Here is a 20,778-nt window from a genome sequence, read left to right on the forward strand (position 1 = left end):
AAGAACATGACCACAGAGACTAGCACAGGCACCATCACGGGAACGGTCACGAGCAAACGCAAAAAAAAATCCACAAACACACCAAAATCATGCCCAATACTTACAAAAAAAACTATGCTACCAGCAATTTGTACCTATATACCCATTACCCATTACCATCCCTAATTTGGCATCTTAGTTATTTGGTGGATTTAATTTCAGGTGCTAAGTGTTTGAGATTACACCTTCATATTGCAAGTAAATAAATCAGATTACTATTGCCGAACAAGTGGTTGACAGAATTCCTATGCATAGTACTTGTAATTTGTATGGTGTTTTGTAACACAATAACTCAAAGAATTAGACAAACTTTACTTGTCAACTATTTGTTAAAATTTATCCAAGACATATTGAACATTTTAGCAAAGATATTGGATAACTCGGAGTCATTACAAATTGACTAGAAAAATTCTCCTAAAATAATTTAATTATGTCAAATAATATTATATCAAGAAGTAGTATTCAAATTTCCCAGTCTTAGAATTTCAAGGAGGAAATTTTTTTTTTGGTGAAATTGAAATTTTTTTTTTTTGGTGAAATTCAAGCGTTGTTTCAATAGTTCTATCTTTTGGCATTCCAAGAGTTTGTTTTTGGCTTTCATATATAAGTTCTTGCAGCATATTAAATAACAAATTATATTATCAGCATAGCAGAATTAAAACAACAAATTACAAATTTATTGTAACTGCAAAATACAAATATTTTGACAGAGCAACGAATTAGTACAGAATTTTTTGGGCTAACAAAGCAAAGTTGAATGAAATTGAGTGTTATGAAACTCTCTGACTAATTGTAAAATTCACTGCCATATCATGATTTTGAATTACGAATTGAAAACAATGTGTCAATGATTCATAATAATTATTGTGGGGTTTCACCTCAAGATCACCGAAAATAAAGTCGAAGGTTTTTGAAAGCCAAGTATTGCAATTAGTATGGAAGAACTTAGATCCCACAAAAAAGTGTACGAAGTATGCTTACATAACCAGCAAAGTGCAGAGTTAACAACCATGGTTAGTGAATAAGAGGTCAGAGTTGGCAACACTTTAGCTTCTTTTCGGTGGGCAAAAGTACTGGAATCTATTTGCGCTTTATTATTGATCAATTGTTGAAAAGAGCATAAATTCTACATTAAATTTGAAGATTGGATGTTAGGGCTTCTTCATTTGGCGAGTTGGGTTATTATTTGCCTTGGATTTCAGCTTAGATTTGGAGCACCATATTTTAGAAGGGAAACAACCTGACCAAGAGGACAAATTGGGTGATTTTGTGGAGCCCAGAGTTTGATTTCATTTTCTTGATTTGGGCTAGACCTGTTCACCATCCTTGGAGCACTGATTTTGAGGCTGGTTACCATCATTTAATTAGGGCTTTGCCCAAAATTGGAGCATGATTATCTAAAACATTTTTGAGTTGATTGAAGACATCTTCATCATCTGGAGTAGAGAATCGTAACTAGTTTTATAGAAAACCTGAGCGCTTCAATTCGGAGCTACATCTTAGGGCTTTTTTAGTAAATTGCGCTAAGACTTCTGGCCAAGTTGGGTAACAAAATCTGCACATCTATCTCTATTCCATCCATGCAGGCATAGTACGGTTTAAGAAGTCATTGAACCCAACAATACTAGTAAACAAAGAGCTTACCTCAACAGTGATTTTCTTTTCCATTTAGTAGCTATTTTTCTCTTGCATTAAGCATCAATTAATTTCTTCGAATGCTGGCAGATCAGGTGATATAAAACTCAACTCTTTTTCTCAGTATAAATACTTTCTTGAAAACAAATATCTACTTCTAGATCTAGTTAATAATTATTTTAAGTTATCACTTGCAAGTAATATAATTTGGGAATTTAGAGTTATCAATTAACAAATAGGTGATCAAATATACCTAGGGTAAAAATCAGTTTGAGATTAGTGAATTTCTACAGCCCCTAGATTCAAAATCTTTAGAAAATCATTCAAGGCAAGTTACTAGCAAACATACGTAAATCCAATCATAAGTTCATCCAAATTTAATCAAAACATAAGGAATGTTTTTTTGATTTGTATGTTTTTGAATAATAATAAGATTAGTCTCAAAATAAAATATTGGATTGTTGATAATAATAAGCAAAAGGAATCCTACGAATTCAACCTTTTATTTTATCTATGTGAACCAGTTGCCAGGGCAAAATATGACAAACAATGTTTTATCTTTTGGGGCACAAAATATGCCGTCCCCTTTTATTGTAAATTGATTCTAGACATGGTTCCCTAGAATCTATCTGAACCAACAAAGAATGAATCTAATGAGGAGGGTTGGATTACTGTAAAATCTCGATGATGCAGACGACAAAAAGTTGTGTTTAATCCCCCAAAAAATCAAATTCCTTCCCACCCTTATCCTAAGTACTCACATAGGTCTAAATCACCCTCTACAAGAAGACCATGATTGACTCTGCCCATACATCATTTGGATTCTAATCCTTTCATTTCTCTGAGAGAACCGGTTTTGAGATCGCCCTTATCTAAACTCATATCAGATCCCATAGCTGAACGGGCCAGCAAGGAAACCCCAAAAAACCAATAGGAAGAGGTCGTCCCTAGACGAATGACGTCTGACAAGGAGGAAATCCTCACTCTATATCTTCAAGATTATGAAGTGGAATATACCCAACAGCAATGCCAAAAGTATGGACTCTATGCTAGATGGACGAGAATAGGAATAGAGGTAGAATCTATTGTGAGATGGCTGAAAGAATCTTATGGTAAGAAATTAGAAGTAACTATCTTGGAAAATGATCTTTATGTTAATTGCTGCAACTCTAGTTTGAAAAAAGAATTTTATTTTAAAATGCCCTAGTTTTGAAAGGTAAATCTTTTAGAGTCCTTGATTGGCAACTTTTGTTTAACCTAAACAACCCAGGCTCCTTCAAAACAGATCATGCTAGTTAGTCTTCCTAATCTACCTATTGAACTTCTAACAAAAGAGACTCTTAAATTGATAGGTAACAAGTTAGGGAAATATGTAGGTTTTGCAGAAACAAAATTGAGGTTCTCTGGTCCAATTATCATTGTGAGTATGGATGCCAACATCTATAAACCTAAGCCTTTAAAGATATGATCAAGGGAAGGTCACTCATGATAGAACCGAGATTCACAAAAGGATCTTTTATAGAAAACCTTGCATCATCTTCTGTGATCTTGAATCAAAGCCCTTCATATTCATATCCTCCACTACACACACATATTAACCTTAATAGGAAAACGAGAGGCTTTGACATTGTGGAAATCCCTATAGGAAATGATTTGGAAGAGAGGGAAATAAGAGCTATGCCCTTACCCCCCTCGGTAATAGTGGGAATTGTTATCTCTCCAAATCAAGAAGAGGAGGCTTAAGGATTCATCATGAATACCCACTTTTAGACCAGTCGGAGTTAGAAATAGTTGTAGACAAGACTAAGGTTGAGGAAAGTTCTGAGCAAGTTCTTAGTGAAAATGCAAGGGTAGAAACAATAGAGAGAGGGTGCAAGGACTCAAAAAGGGACAATCCTCAGAAAGACAGCAATAATACTAAATAAGGAAGAAAGAGGCTTAAAAAATGAAACAAGTCAAAGGAGAGGAAAAAGATTATGGAGAAGGGGGTCACTTGGATAATGACAGATATCCAAGAGGAAACATTATGCCCATGAAGCCCTTCAAATGAGGAACTTGATAGCCAAGCTAGAGTAGAGGAAGAGATTATTATCATTTTTGAGCATTTATGCAAGTTTGTAGTTACTGAACTAATGAATGAATTTGTGATGAGGAAGAACTACTTAGAAGGAATTGCTCATCAAGGAAATTGTGAATGCTCATGATCCGATAGATAAGATAATGATATTAATCTCCAAGAAAAGACCAAAAAGAGGTCTATGGGACTGATAGGATTACAACAGTGAGGCTAACAACAGCAGGAGCACACAAAGGTGTCCGAACAAAAATAAATACAACTAAGAAATAGAAACAAAGAACAGAGACAGGGAAAGCACTAGGAGTCTTTCTTGGGCGAGAAGAAATCTATCATTGAATGATACATATGCCGAAGTGTAGAAACCCCGCACTGTCTCTGGCCTGTCACAAAAGAGTGTTGCTGGTGCAAATAGTCTGACTCAAGTAATCGAAGTGTCAAGTAAGATTGTTGTTGAACCAACGTATGTTCCTTTTGTATTTCTTTGTAATGTTAAACTTGTCGGGTTTAATGTAGTATCTGGAAACTAAAACCATTAAAGAAACTTCTTTTCTTTTATTCATTTCCATGTATCGCATCAGCTGTATCCTTGAGCCCATGTTGCATAAAATCCATAATGTTGCTCATGATCCGATAGATAAGATAAGATAATGATATTAATGTCCAAGAAAAGACCAAAAAGAGGTCTATGGGACTGATAGGATTACAATAGTGAGGCTAACAACAGCAGGAGCACACAAAGGTGTCCGAACAAAAATAAATACAACTAAGAAATAGCAACAAAGAACAGAGACAAGGAAAGCACTAGGAGTCTTTCTTGGACGAGAAGAAATCTGTCACTGAATGATACATATGCCGAAGTGTAGAAGCCCTGCACTGTCTTTGGCCTCTCACAGAAGAGTGTCGCTAGTGCAAATAGTCTGACTCAAGTAATCAAAGTGTCAAGTAAGATTTTTGTTGAACCAGCGTATGTTTCTTTTGTATTTCTTTGTAATGTTAAACTTGTCGGGTTTCATGTAGTATCCAAAAACTAAAAACTTTAAAGAAACTTGTTTTCTTTTATTCATTTCCATATATTGCATCAGCTGTATCCTTGAGCCCATGTTGCATAAAATCCATAATGTTGATGTCTACTTAATTTCAGATTGAATTCAAGGGAAGAACATATAGATTTTAGAATATGGAACATGATTACCATTGATGATACTTAATCATGAAAGCATATCAATCATGTGTCAATAAATATCTCAGCTAAGAATATAATACATCCTTTTATATCACATAGAGATGGACTTGAAATCACGTAATCTGAACACCGAGGAATTCACCGGCAATATTGCCAAAATTGGTGAAGAGGTGTAAAGCAAAAGCAGCGGATATAAACTCACGAACACCTAGGAATCATTGGCATGGTAGCCTGAAATGGTGAGGAGGTGTAAAGAGTCTGCACAAATAAGAATGGAATCAGATCAAATAAGTAATGTGCTAAAAGCTATAATAGCTCATGCATGTTCTAGTTATGTAATATGTTGTCAAGTCGAGTGGTGGAGATCGGGTTTGTAGACCCAACGTGAAATCCTTGGCTAGGGTAGAAATTGGGTAGATGTGTCGAACATGTGATCTTTGTTGATTGTCCAGACGCTTCAGTTATTTTGGAGAACAATTGTTGGGACTTCAACCCACCTGATTACTCAGATAGTTGGGCTTATGAACATCCCAAGCCCAATCCCGAGGTAGGGAGGGCTGTTCTATTAATTTAGAATGTGTGGGGATAAATAATGGTCTGCGGTTGGGAGGTTAAGCCTATGTCAATGCTTCTTCTCTCACCAATGTCGAGGCTTGGACAACGATTTAAAGAGATTCTTTTTTATTACTGTATGTTCCTTTTATTTTATTTTGCCTCTGTAAAAATAGATAGATAATTTCATTTTAAGATGGAGAAAACATTTACTTATATGTTGAATAAGCTTTTCAGTTGATATAATTAGTTGTTACTTTATTTTCAGTTGAACAATTAGAAATAGTTAAATTGTTAGCAATACATAGATATCTCTTTTTGTTTCTCGTGAAATCAGTTGAATATGTAAGATAGATTGAAAAGAGTTTCTTTTAGTTATAATCAGTTGGTAGAAATCATTGTCATGTGAAATGAAGACATTTACTTGTGGAAATAGATTTATTTGAGATTAAAATTTGGTTATGAAAATTCGTACGTTATAGCAGGGGTCTTAGATAGGGGGATCTGATATCTCATTTTCTTTTCATCTTAATGGCAGAAGCGTTAGGAAGGTCAATAAACAATGCTAGGTATGAGAAGACTATTAAAAGAATAAGGATCACGAGTGACTTGGATCCGACAACCCACCAACAATTTGTTGATTTATGAACAAAGTACCATAGAGGAGACAAAAGCATATAAAACAATATTAAGTCAATATACTAGTGTATCAAGTCAAAAGATTAACCCCGAGAATTCAGATATCTTCTTCTTTAATACCCATCTTAACCTGGAACAACGTATTTTCCAAATTATGAATTTGAAAAGAGGAAGTTTACCTTGTAAATCCCTAGGTCTCCCTTTAAACAAAGGGATTCGGTCGTCAAAACCATGGGATCAAATAATAGGAAGGATCAAAAGAAAAATGGATTCATGGAAAGGAAAATGGCGCTCATCAATAGGTAGAGAAACGATGGTTCAATCTGTCCTTTTAGCACAACCTATTTATCAATTATCTTGTATTGATCTCCCCGAAATGAAAAGGAATGCAATCAATAATCCTCTTAGAATTTCTTTCGACAGGGAATTGAGGAAAAGAAAAAAAATTTGTTACCTTGGGACAAGGTATGTAGACCTAAAGATGAGGAAGGTATAGGAATCATGGACATCAAAATCTAAGGTAAAGATTTAGGAGCTAAACTACAATGGAGAATATATAGGATTCCATATCTCAAGTTGGCAAAGATCCTAATAAAGAAATATCTAAGCAATACTAATCCGATCAACATGTTCAAGGAGAAATCACTGCCTAGAAGATCAAGAATTTGGAACTTCATGATGGATTGTAGGTCCTCCATCCAGGATAAACTAACATGGAAATTGGGAAGGGGAAAGAAGCTCTCTTCTAGCAAGACCCTTGGGGGAGGATATGGTGCTTTGGAAAAGGATGATAAACTCGCCCAATTAAGGTTAACAACTAAACTATTTCTTCTTACACATATCTCCAGCTCAATCTCAATCTCTTGATGAACTAATCTCCCTTAATCTCTCCTACTCTCCCCCTGTCCCTCTCTACCTCTCTTTACATATCACTTCCCACGTCTTTATCTTGCTATCTCTCCATCTACCCCCCTCTCATCTTCTACCGCTTTCTATATTTATGTATCTCTCTCCGGTTCTTTCTTATTGCATCTCTTTGTCTCTCCCTCAGTTATACCTAATCTATCTCTCCTTTCTATTCCCATCTCTGCCTATTTTTACTCCTATATCTCTTTTTCCCGCTTTTCTCATTGCTCCCACCTTTTATCTCTATTCTCTCTAACTTGTATGCACATAGACTTCCTATTTCTCCCTCCCTATCTCTATCTCTATTTCTCTATTCCCCCCTTACTATCTCTCTCTAAATTTTTCTCTCTATTAGATATCTTCATTACCTTCTTTGTCTCTCATTCTTACTCCTTCTATCTCCACCTCTTTCTATATATATATATAGAGAGATCATTATCTCCACAAATCCCCTTCCCCCCCTGTTTTGCCACATCTCTTAGTAGCTCATTCCCTCCCTATCCCCCCTCCATCTCTTTATATATATGTCATTCTCTTTGTATCTATCTCTATTGCTCTCTTTCTCTTCTAATATATGTATATGTCCCTCTATCTCCTTATTTCTCTCACCCTCTCCATCTCTATTTTTCTATAACTAGTTCTCTCTCTCTCTCCATCTCTACTTGGACATGTCTCTCACCATTCATCCTTCACTCTCCGTCTCTCTCCATCTCCCTCCTTTTTGATGAGGAGCCGAACACTATTTCAGACTCAAACTCCAAATTGAATCCTCCACTCTTGACTGAACGCTAAGTTTACAAAGTGTTCCCAATGCACTCTTTTAGCCTCAAAAGGCCTAAAAATTGTTCTTTTCTTTCCCCATTTGTTCCAAAACCTTAGAATGTCTTGTTCAAATAAAAAAGTGACAGTATTAAACTAGTTTTGAAACCTCAAATGCAGATTCTCTACCCAACGCCCCAACAAGCTCTTAGTTAGGCCTATACACCAATTAGGTTTCTTGTTACTGATTTTTGCACTTTTCAACCAAAGTCTCCAAAACATCAAACGGTTTAATGATTGATTCAGATACCCATTTGGGAATACTTTAACATAACCAAAACTCAAGTGCCCTTCCTTTGAACCACTTGTATGGAAATGGGCAAACTAGCACTGTTTTAGGCTTAATAAGGCCACTTCTACAAAGAAAGTTCTCTCTAAACTTTGAATCAACACCCTGATTTTCCTACAGTATCTTGTTTTGATGCCAAATGAAGGATTTTGGCATTACTTTGGTCAGCCACAACTCTTAAAGGCCTCAACCTACAAACCCTCCCTAATGGCTAATTAAGCCCAAATCTAGGGCTTTTAAAAATCTTGTTAAAACTCACCTCTAAATTCAACAAGTTGTCATTTTACCATCTAATGGACATGTCCAAAAACATTCAACCATAAAAAGTCCCCTTTATTGAGCTACTTTTACTGCAATACCTATGCCTGGAATTTCATGTCTTCTTCCAAGCAATGAGCAATTTTTTTTGGGTGATTACCTATCAGTCTTTCATCCCTGTATTTGAGCACTTAGTAGACCAATAAAATAAATTTCATGTGACCCATTCCTCAAGTTACAGTGAAACATAAAGATAAACGAATTAACTTCTCATTGGACTCTAAAGCAGTGTTACAGGACTCAGACTCGCCATTGACTCGGAAAGTCAAAATGGGGCTCTGACTCGGTCTTGGCAAGGACTCGGAAAATCGTAAAACCCATGAAATTCAAAGGTTTTTAAGGATTTAATTTTTTTTTCATGCATCTTTTAGACAATTAACATCAAATACACGATAATTGAGATAAATAGAAGCTACTTAACTCACATACACAATTCCGCATAGATAATATGAGTATAAAGCAAAATTCTAAAGGAAAAAACTGAACATACTATAAAGTTAAAAATAGTGTCACTGTCAAATGTCTACAATATTCATGGATAACGAAATCTATAAAATCAAAAGTACAAAAAATATATTGAGATAATAGCTAGTGTAGAAGACTAAGGCTCATAGTAGCTTATGTCCTCCTACGAATATGCCTAAGATAACTCATGCAAGACTCTATAGCCATCCTCTCTCCCTATGTCTGAGGCTGAACCTTAGGGGCATCCTCATCCTCATCCTCATCCTCACCCACATAATCCTCATCATCAGACTCAGATCCATCATTCCTAGCCTTAGGGTCTTGCACTTGGTCTCCTCGTGCTCTAGCCTCCTCGGCTACTATCGCTACTACCTTTGCCTCCCAATCCACTTGATCATCCCACTCCACGTCTTCATCATTGAAGACATGATCAACAATCTCTAATACAATCGATGATGTATTGGTGTTGTGGATCTGTCTATGGCGAAGGCAAATGTTGTAGTGAATGTTCAATTTTTGCACAAACAATGGAAATGTAAGTAAGTTTGTACTTTGTAGAAGCCTCCTCCTAATGCTTCCTTTAACTTCTCTCAATGCTTAAGTGCAAGCTACAAAGTTGCATAAACAATCAACAATCGATATTGGAGAGCAAATCGGTTTGCTAATTTCTATCTCAAAACCCCAATACACTTCTCTAACTCTTTTCTCTCTATCAAAAGCATTATCAAAGCATGGAATGACCTTTTTAAATCAAATGGATGTTATACAAAGCACAAACAGTTCACTTAACCCTTCTATTTTATTATTTTTTGCACTTTATGAGTCTTGCTGTCGGGAGAGTCCAGAGATCGGGACTCTGCAAGTTAGGAGAGTCCTTGGACTTGGTGAGTCCATGGTGACTTTGCCAAGACTTTGTCGAGTTCGAGGTTAGAGGCAATCTGCCTCGTTTTAATAGGCTCTGGTTTGGACTCGGTGAGTCCTGCTTGACTCGTAAAGTCCCAGAACTATGCTCTAAAGAGACAATGGCTTTTCCTTATCCCTGTCACTAATTAGTCAGCAAAGTGGTAAGAAATGGATTTGTAAAAACCTCAAGTTGATTTAAATCTACATGAAACTCCAACTAGAACAATCGCAATCCATCTATCAATAGCAAGGCACATAGATTTCAAATAAAAAATAGTATATAAATTGAAACAAAAGAAAATGTTATAAAATTAGAGATCTTTATTCAATGCAGAATCTTCTCCACACAAAATGTTAGTTCATCCACAACTTCCAAGGCTTATATGGACCCTTACAACCATCCCTCAACTGATTCCAATCATTTGGGGTCATTACATTTAACAAAATAAACCAAACTAACAATGCCCGTCAAACTGTAACTAATTTTACAATTCAAACTTTCAAAGTCCAAAGTCCTAGGGAATCAACTTCTATGCCTCAAAAACCTTGTTAAATGGAACTTCAACTAAGTTCTTTTGTCTACTTGCCATCAATTTGAGTGACATCTTCTAGATCAACACTTCACCATAAAGTTGGAGTCTATAAATATTTTTTAAGTCCAATGATCCAAGAGTTGAAAATCATTGTTAGGAATTAGTCCTCACATGGGGTTTTACAATTGATATATTTTCATGATAAATTTTAGTATAGTTTCATGTTAATAAAATACTTATAATATTGTCGAGAGTGAAGGAGATGAGCAAGGGCATTCTGCGAGAACTGATAAGGAGGGAGATAGTCAATATCAATCCCAATAAAGCTCAGCAAAGAAGATGCTTGTGCATACCATCAGCGAGCTTGAGAGCTAGTATCAGAACTCGCAATAGCAACAGAAGAACAATACGCTAAGTAAGAGTACTTATCACGTTCTCCAACTCAATCCACAAAACCACACAAGCAATGAAGGAACCAAATCAGATAAAAAATGGCCGCTAGACTAAAGGGATGAGCATCGAACTCAGCAAGAATGATACTATGAGGAGTGAACCTATGATATCTAATGTTGTGCCGTAACAACAATGTCTGAACCTGTCCGATCGAAGCCCAATCAAAACCAAGGAGAGAAGGCCCCCAAACCACTGAGCCATAAAGAACAGTTGGCCGAACAAGGGAGTCCAAGAGGGATAACTTGGACAAGGTATCCTAGAAATAGTGTTTGAAACATTGTTTCTCAAGCATAGAAAGAGAACCCATACCCTTACTAACTCTGGACTATATCGCCGGTCTCATACTGAAGTAGGGTCCAAAAAACTTCACTCCCAGATACATATAAGAAGTGATCTCAATCTCCTGTCCCTGAAAAAAGAAGTGAAGATGAGAAGCCTTTAAAGAATTAAAGATCATAACCCGAGTCTTACCCAGGTTAACCGCAAGTTGTCTCTGGTCACAAAAGAAAGCCAAACCATCCAAAAGCCTCTATAAACTCTCTGGAGAAGAAGCAAGAAGAACCACATCATTTACAAAAAGAAGAATAGAGATCAAAACCTAGTGTAAATAGCAACTGTCACCTGGGGGCGAGGACTTCAATAGGAAGTCCTCAACCTCATCAATATACAAACCAAACAAAGTGAGGGAGAGAGGACAGCCTTGTTTAACCCCAATGGTGCTATGGATCAGAACTAAAAACCCCTCGGGAGTCCTAAATCTACCCACCGTAGTTTCGTATAATCTCATGATAGCAGTTATCAACATCTCCGAAATCCCAATCACCCAAAGCCTCTGAAATAGAGGCATCCTAGGAACAGAATCAAAAGCTTTGCGAAAATCAACAAAGTAGTAGTAAACTTTTGTCAATCTGTGTCTAGCCTCCTCAATAATAGCCCATAAAGTGAAAATGTGATCCATGGTCTGGTAGTTAGCCCGAAAACCAGCCTGCCCTCTAGCTCTGCAACCCTTCTTGTCAAGCTTTCTAGATAACATAGCATCGAGGACTGTAGCATACAGTTTGGCAAATGTGTGCCCAATCATAATGGTCCTATAATTCCTAGGATCAGAGATAGGACCAGTATTATGGATTGGGTAAATCAGATTCCTGGACCAAGAAATCAGAAACCCAGTACAAACCACTCTATTAAAGAGTATAGAGAGATAGGGGCCCAGAACCAAGGCACCAAAGTTGAAGAGTTTAGCCTGGAACCCCTTCTTGTCAGCCGCTCTACTACATCTCATGGATCTGATCGCCTTGTAAATGTAAGAGGGGTGAACAAGTGACAAAAAGGAGGAAGAATAGGATGAATGGAAGATTGCCCACGAATGTCATACAGAGTCGTGGTGTGAGAGGTTAGGGAGTGAAAGTCAAGGATGGAAGACGAAGGGGCACAGCGGAGGAAAAGGGTGCGCCAAAAAAGATGGGGATTGTGGATCATTGTGGAGCAAAGGGATTTACACTGGGAAGTGGTAAAGGATTGTTTCTTGCAATGAAGAAAATGAAGTAAAGACAACCGAAGGTGAGCAAAATCGGGGGAGTGAGCCTTGAAGGTGTAATGCACTGAGCGATGAAAAGCTTTGCGGTCAACATCGAACTATTGGTTCATAGGGCATGTATTATGACGTTTGCTAGAGTGAAGGACGATGAGGTATGGAAAGGAAGGCGGACTTCCAAATGGTCGTCGCAAGAAAATCAAACGTGGAGGAGGCCTCACAAGAATCAGTAAAACACATAGGATTATAGAGTCTCGAGAGATGGGAGGAAAAGAGCTCACTGTCACTGTCAAGGAAGCGGAAGCAAGCAGGAAGACGAGCAGTGGAAGGAAGGTGATGAGGCAATTGAAGACGAGGCAAAGAATGAGGAGAAAGACGAAAACTAATACTAAGAGACCATGGTCTGCAAGAGGAAGGTGTAAGATGGTGAAGCCGTGGATGAAGGAGGGAGAGGTGAGGGCATAGTCAACCATGCTAACACCCCCACAATGAGGCCAACAAGTAAAGAGCTCAAATCCTAGAAGCGAGAAAGACCGTTCAAGATCACAAGTCCAGAGGACTCACAGTACTGCAGAATATGGCGACCATAGTAGGAAATCGGTCCAAGAGCATCATCAGAAATATGCTGAAGTCCCAAAGTAGTTGGATCAATCTCAGTGGAGCAGATGGAATCTGAGTAGCGGTCAAATAGCGGAGTCTGGAGGTCTCTAGTCCTCGCATTGAAGTCATTGAGAATGATAATGTCTCCTAATGCAATGCCACCAGACCCACGAACCCCACCAGAAGTAGGAACCTCCTCCCTAGAAACAGATAACCATTGATAACTTGTAAACCCAAGAAGAGGACGCAGAGGACTCTCATGGGTCTCAGTGATGACAAGTATATCAGTAGACCCCATTGCATCGTGTAAAAGACCGGGTAATGACCATAAAGAAGCATTACCATTCCATCAGTTAACAAGATGAGAGCAAGTGGGGGTCTCCCTCTTGTCCGACTACTTGCCAGACCGTCATTTGGTCTTGGGGGCCTGTCTCGCTTCCCAACCACTGGGGGCGGGTGGGGAATCTTGAACAACTGCTTTGAGATTCCTAATAACTGTCCATTTATCAGCCCGTCTAGCCTTTGCCACAATACCACAAGCATGTTACAGCTTTGCAATCTGAGCCTTTGTGAGATCTTCACGTAGGAAAATCTTGGAAGGGAGAGAGACTTCTTAGCTTTGAGAGCATAGAGTTTTTTTGTGTGTGAGAAACTAGATGAACAAGATGTCACCATGACCAATCCAACATTTATCTAGTATGATGTTAGAGAGACCAAGCTGATCACAAAGAAAAGAGCGTCCAACAGAGAGAGGGTCGGAAGTGGGAGGGAGACCGTAGACCCATAGGTTGAGCTTGCGAGCCCGCCTCATACGCTCATCCTCAATCTTCCCTTGAACCATCTTATCGAAACTAGCTAAAGGCGTCGCAGCAACTGTGTTATTGCAGAGAGGTCCACGATTTCACTTTTTGTTGGGTTTCAGAAATCATAGAAGAATGCTTCACTGCGATAACTGATTGTTGTTCTTTGGTGATATCTAGCCCATCAAGTTGCTTAATAATGGACTGAATATGGGTTTGTAAACCTGTAGTCTTAGAGGTGAAAGTATTGGAGAAACATTGGATCTGAGATGAGTTGGAACATGTGGTAGTTTTGAGTTCTGAGGTAGTATCCGTTAAAGAGATAATTTTCTCTTTTCGTTGTTGGTTGTCCATCTCCAACTTGGAAATCTTATCACAGAGCCGTTGATAGGTTAGAGGTTGTTGACCTTGTGATGAACATGAATCACCCATATTAGACATTCTTGAAAGCTAGCTGAAACACCAGTAAATGGCTACGGGTCTGCAAAAACAATAGTCACTTGAGGAGGAGGTCCATGCGAAAACAACAGATACGAAGGGCCATAGAAACCTAGAGACACAAGAAGAAGCCCTCACAATATAGTCATGAGGAGATCAGAATACAGAGACATAGGAAAGAAAGAAAGAAAGCCCTGCAAAATCCACAACTGAGGCAAGGAGAAGAAATGGAAGCCCAAGCACAAGTAGAATACAAACACCAACGACAGAAAAGGGTTAGGCACCAACTAATAGAGCTACAGGAAGATCCGCAGCCATTGGAAGGAAAAAAGACAAAAACCCGAGCACATGCAGCACTAGCTCGAACACCAACCACGGGAGACAAAGACAGAGTCACGGGAAGAAAAACCCTGTAAGATCCGCAGCCGTTGGAAGGACATGAGATGGATACCCGAGCACACATGGAACAATATCACCAATAGCAGAAGAGGGCTGAACAACAGCAGAACTGATGCAGGAAAGCTAGCGACTACAGCATGGAAACAATCTTTGCTGAATGGGAAAGCATGGGAGGAGTCATGGACATAGTAAATGATGACATGCACAGGGCACTTTCTTCTATCAGCATAAAACATGGAATATTTCAGATCAAAAAAAAATATATTTATGGCTTTAGTTTCCACTTGCAATGACAACCCTCAAAGGGCCACCTGTTCTTGTGTATTCCTCAAGAACCAGTGACGAATAAGAGAGCAAAGGGGCCTTTGGAAATATCATTTAAAAATGTAGCTATAGACATTGCTGAGGATGACATAGAGAAATGCATTTATGCAAATGGATTGTCAATTAATGTTATTCGTTCATTACAAAAAGTGAGATCAACTAATGAGGCTCCAAAGGGATAGGAATGTAGCTATAGTCATTGTTGAGGAAGACATATGGATGCATCCATGCAAATGGATTATCAATTAATGTTGTTCGTTCATTGTATTTACAAAAAGTGAGCTCAACTAATGAGCCTCCAAAGGGATAGGAATGTAGCTATAGACATTGCTAAGGAAGACATAGAGAGATGCATCCATGCAAATGGATTATCAATTAATGTTGTTCGTTCATTGTATTCACAAAAAGTGAGATCAACTAATGAGGCTCCAAAGGGGTTCAAGGGCCCGGATTATGAGAAGGTTTCCACCACTTTATTGGACAGAGAAGTGATCCATGTAGCCCATCAAGGATTCATAAATCAAAACTGATTTGACCATAGTATTTGATGGATTGAAAGATGTGAGAAATCATTCTTTGGCCAATATTATTGTAGTGTCCACAAGAGGTGCAATGCTTTTGAAAGCTGTGGATTGGGACGAGTAGGTGAAGGACGGCCCATTCATTGAAAACATTCTCATCCAAGCCATTGAACAAGTTGGCCGTTAAAATGTTGTTTAGGTACAATGCCAAGAATTGCAAGGCGATCAGGTTATTGGTTGAGGAGTGCTTTGAACACAATTTTTGGACACCTTGTGGTATCCACTCACTCAAACTAATGCTGCAAAAACTTTGCAATAAAATTGAGTGGATCAAAAAATATATGAATATGCATAGAGATCCAAATGCAGAGACTTCATGATTGAGATTATTAAAAAGATCATAAATGTGGAAAAGCAAGATCTTGAGGAAAACTTCTTGAAGGAACTACAAATAATCATGGTAGAGAGATGGAACAAATTGACTACCTCTTTCCATCTCTTTGCCTTTGCATTGAGGCCATACTATATTCAATTGGTTCTCAAGGAGAGTGCCAGTAGAGTTGCCCCATACAAAGATCCTAAAGCTGTTCATGGGTACAAGTCAGCCCTTCGTAGACTTTGTCTCTATCAAATACAACCTACAATGATGTTTGAAATCATGATTTTTGCAAGCACTGATGGTTGTGGACTTGAGGCTCTTAAAGACAAAAACAATGTTCGTGCTCATAAATGATGGTACTTCCATGGACAAATGTACCAACACCTACAACCCGTTACCATCAAAATTTTATGTGGTGTTTATTCTTAACTCTCAAGATTCTAATTTCTAAGTACTTGTTGATGATAATTGAATTTATATTTTTAATTTTTTTATTTAAGACTCTTATCTCTCTAATTTCAAAATTGAAAATCTTGATAGGTTGCTAGTTCATCATCATTTGAGAGAGGAATTGGAGCACATACTCCTTCATCCACCCAATAAAACACAAGACTACATTCCAAAAAGCAGAAGACTTGGTCTATGTGCATTAAAACTTGAGGCAAATCATTAGGATGTTGAACCAGAGCATGTGTTTGAAGATTCGATTGCCCACTTTGATGCACTTGCACTTGATGATGATGATCACGAGCTATCTAGTGATGCCGAGGCTGTTCCTAAGACTGACATTGCTAGTACTGATGCTAGTGGCACTTTTTGTGCTTCTAATTTCCAATAGCAAAATGTTGATGATTTGTTTGATGGTTTTTGATGATACTTGATCAGTGATGGCTGATTATTAATGTTGCCATAATTGTTTTTGACTGAACCAATGATGTGGTGATGTATTTAGCTATGTTGCTTTAATATTAGCATAGTGGTGTATGAACTTATTTTCTGCTGCACGCACGTGCACGCACCCACACACACACATATATACATATACATATGTATGTATGTATGCATGTATATATATTTATAGACAGATTTTAAAAAATATATTCTTGTAGAGACGAATCCAAACCCACCCCTAAAATATTTGTACAAGTTTTGAACCCGAATCTGAACTGGCCACTTAGCATAAATAAGTCATCCTGACCCAGTCCACTCCAGGAGAAAGCAGACCCAAATATATCGCAACATATTTTCCTAAGATAGATTGAATGGTCTGCGCACCAATGAAAGCTACCTGCAAAACATAATGTGTGAATAGGCATTACAGCTAGTAGAACAGTCAGCCAAGAAACATCTTCTGAAACACTTGTAAACTATTATTAATTTAATTATACTTGAGTAAGATATATGGAATTAATCTTTGATATGGGGTTTGTGTGTTCATATTTACTTCATACTGAGTCCTGGTCCTGCCTTTGTCCACATTTTATATTTCTAATTTTGCTCTAGAAAATAGTTGCTTCTTGGGTGTGACCTAGATTCATTTGAGGAAATTCTGCTATCTGAGCAGGATCTCTCAAACATTGGCCTTAGGGCTTTGTACCCCGAGATTAAAATATAAAATTATATAATGAAAAAATCTAAGTTACTGGGCATACTCCTCTGGGATCCTGGTCCTTCACTGATGGCTGTGGGTATGGGGCTATTCCTTAGGTCTCATCCAAACACACCATGTTCACTATGGGTTCTTCACCTAAGGGCAAATTGACAATTAGTGAAAACTGTATTTAATTGATGAAGTACATTTCTTTAAAAATATTACCGTTGCATGTTAATGAAAGATTCCAACTTGTTCCGGCTGTGGGGTTCTGTGATGTGATTTTTTGTTCTATAGACAAAGCTTGGGTCATATAATTTAGTCGTGATATTCCCATGTGACATCTCTACCTTCAACTTTTGGCATCTCTATCTTCAACCTTTTCCTAGATGTTGATTCCCAGTTGTGATTATGTTCATTGTTACTAAAACGGATCCTATATTTTCTCTCAGGTTAATGCATTTGATCATATTCGTGCCTTTGCACATCCTCATGGTTCAAAGTATTCTCTTCTCGTGTTCCCTGAAAATCATGAAGATAAGAAGACAGTTGATGCAAACCATCACAAAGCTGGAACAGACATACTGACGACAACCGAGGATATTGAAAAGATGTATACACAAGACAATGGGAGGTTTTGTAGACCATCTATTCTTTCCTCCATCAATTTAGGTCAACAGAAGGACAGGAGTGTTACTGTGGGTGACGGACATCTAGTAACAATACTAGAAATGCCAGAAATGGACAATGTAGATCCAGCCATCTGCACACAGTGTGATCCTCTCGGAGTAGTGTCTACTGAAAATACAGAGGAGCACAAGAAACAGCTAGAAACAGTTCTAAATCCTCCCGCCGTTCAAAATTTGAACTTGGGCGGCGAGACAACACAAAGTGAACATAATTTACCTGTAAATACTCAAAGCCAGTTTCTACCTATCTTGCCTTGGCTGGGACCAGATGGTGAAACAAATACAGTAATGCTGAAAGCATTAACACGGCGGGTCTTGGGTATTGTTATGCAACATCCTGGAATTTTGGAGGTGAAGCTTTAAATTCTTTAAATTTTATTTTACTAGTGTTTTTGATCATGTTTGGTTTACCCTTTTCATGTGTATAGTCAATTCTTAATTGATTCTGTGCAACTGTGTGCAGGATGATCTCATTAAGCAATTGGACATTCTGAATCCACAGGTGTGAAATTGTCCATAGCAATTGTCTAATTGAAGATATTGAAAGCAGAAGTTTCTTTCTAGTTTTCCTCTATTGTTACCTCAACCATTGTGGCTGTTCTATGAGAAATCATTTTACAATATGCATTTAATTTTGGTGTTTTTCAGAGTGCCAGAAAGTTGCTACAGTTGCTTGAGTTGGATAATCATCTTCATCTGAGGAAAATGTGCGAGTCAAAGAGAACTCCACCAAATATATTGAAAAGTCTGATTGGACCAAATTTCATGAAGCAAAAAACAGTGTGGAGAAAACATTATTATGCCAATCCAATGAGTACGGCAATGTTATAGTATGCAGCCTCGAAAGGATCTTCTCAAGTCTCTGCCTTACAGGTTAATTTTCTGTTGGAAAGAGATAATTTTTGACTGGAGGGTAGTTCAGTTTTCTGTTTGTGAATTTTGCAAGCAAGATGCTAATGGACACTTGAGTATGAAGAGAAAACTCTCCTTGAATGCTCTTGATGGATTCCTGCAAACTACTGTATTATTATGGGAAAATAGCTTCCAAAATGTTTGTGTGGATGCAGTCTGCACCATTATGGGTGTGAACTGCCCCATTTGTAAACAAGGGCATATTTAGTGCTCATTCACTCTATGGGAGAAAGTCCAGCTTTCTCTGGGAACTGTGATTGTATTTGGGCTGGCTGGTCTCATGCATATATCATATTTTTAGAAGAGGTGCAATGGTAGTTTTCATGTGCTGCACTCGGCTCAGTTGAATGTTTTGCTTCTACATACCTCACTGTTCAGAAAATATGATTCTTTCATATTTGAGGGAACCAATGGTGGAAAGCTAATGACCATGTCAAGCTTCATATGAGAGGATCTCTTATGAACTCTGTCATTTGAGAGGCAAGTTCAGCATGTGTACAATCGCAGCATGATTATATCTGGTGTATAAAGTGAAATGAAGGTGCCATTTTTTTTGTACTTAAAATTCTGGTCTATAAAGTGGAATGAAGGTGCCATCTTTTTTGTACTTTAAACTTTTATTTCCACATGAGTTTTCTCCAAAGCTGAACCACGACATTTGTATACTAACAACAAAAAAATGCGAGTCACTTTCTTGCAATTAAATAGATAGTTAAGGTGAAATTTAATATAGCATCGTTTTTTACAACTTGCAATCACATCTATTTTATATCTTCATCAAACACTTTTTAGCAAGAGTACCTGGGAACACATATTTCCTTTTGCAGGTGTACACATACTAAGACTGTTTAGAGGATGTACTGATGGCATTTCCCCTTGACCCTCACAGATGCATGGAGAATTCTTGCAAATAGAGAAAACGACAAAAGATTGGGTGAAACTGGCCATCTCTTACATAGCCAGGAACGCTGAGACATCCTCTGAATATCCCCACTTACAACAAGTCCAAAGGAAGAAAAGAAAAAAGAAGCCTAGTTTGAATAAAATACTTATATAAGTTCTTTTGCATTGACTCCACAACATGATAAGACCTAAACATTGAATTGGATCCGTGGATTCGTGAATTATTTGTCCCAGTATGATTTATAAGGATTTGTGTGTGTGCATATACACACAAAAAATAAATTTAAAAAATGAAATATACATTTTTCTAAAAATAAATCATTTCATAGTATAAATCTTTAGCATGAATCTATGAATCTAGTATACATGATCATTCATCTATTTTCACGATTATAAAGAAAATCAACACATTCACATTGAATAACTAATTGTCGATTTGGATTTGGGCACATGAATTGGGTCCGTGGATTCGTGAATTATTTGTCCCATTATGATTCATAAGGATTTGTGTGTGTGTGTGTGTGTGTGTGTACACAAAAAATAAATTAAAAAAATGAAATATACATTTTTCTAAAAATAAATCATTTCATAGTATAAATCTTTAGCATGAATTTATGAATTTAGTATACATGATCATTTATCTATTTTTATGATTATAAAGAAAATCAACACATTCACATTGAAAAACTAAATTACAATATGAAATTATGAAAATTCAAAATTTAGATCGTTGAAGTTTGTAACATGATTCACTCATAAAAGAGTCAAGACAAAAGTTATTGATTTCAATCATTATATGGATTTTCAAGAAAATCCACATCAAAGGGATCTTTATGAGCTACAAGTGTCATATCTACATCATCAGAGAAACCCAAAC

General features: G+C 37.5%; 1 protein-coding gene across 2 annotated transcripts in view; it reads left to right on the forward strand.

Moving 5' to 3' along the window:
* LOC149553473 (B-block binding subunit of TFIIIC) overlaps nt 1-20,219 on the forward strand; it is a 190,189-nt gene extending 169,970 nt beyond the window's left edge. The window contains exons 14-16 of one of the 2 annotated variants that reach the window (XM_089788918.1): nt 17,850-18,437; nt 18,550-18,588; nt 18,735-19,612. In XM_089788918.1, coding sequence (XP_089645044.1) covers nt 17,850-18,437; nt 18,550-18,588; nt 18,735-18,917 — 810 coding nt within the window. In that variant the 3' untranslated portion in view covers nt 18,918-19,612. Of the gene's footprint in view, nt 1-17,849; nt 18,438-18,549; nt 18,589-18,734; nt 19,613-19,887 lie in introns of those variants that run through there. The other variant, XM_089788919.1, reaches the window with a different exon arrangement.
* The last annotated feature ends 559 nt before the right edge of the window (nt 20,220-20,778 follow it).

Source organism: Cupressus sempervirens, chromosome 6, assembly GCF_028749045.1.
Source record: "Cupressus sempervirens isolate cs-2001-9-10 chromosome 6, ASM2874904v1, whole genome shotgun sequence".
Taxonomy (NCBI): domain Eukaryota; kingdom Viridiplantae; phylum Streptophyta; class Pinopsida; order Cupressales; family Cupressaceae; genus Cupressus; species Cupressus sempervirens.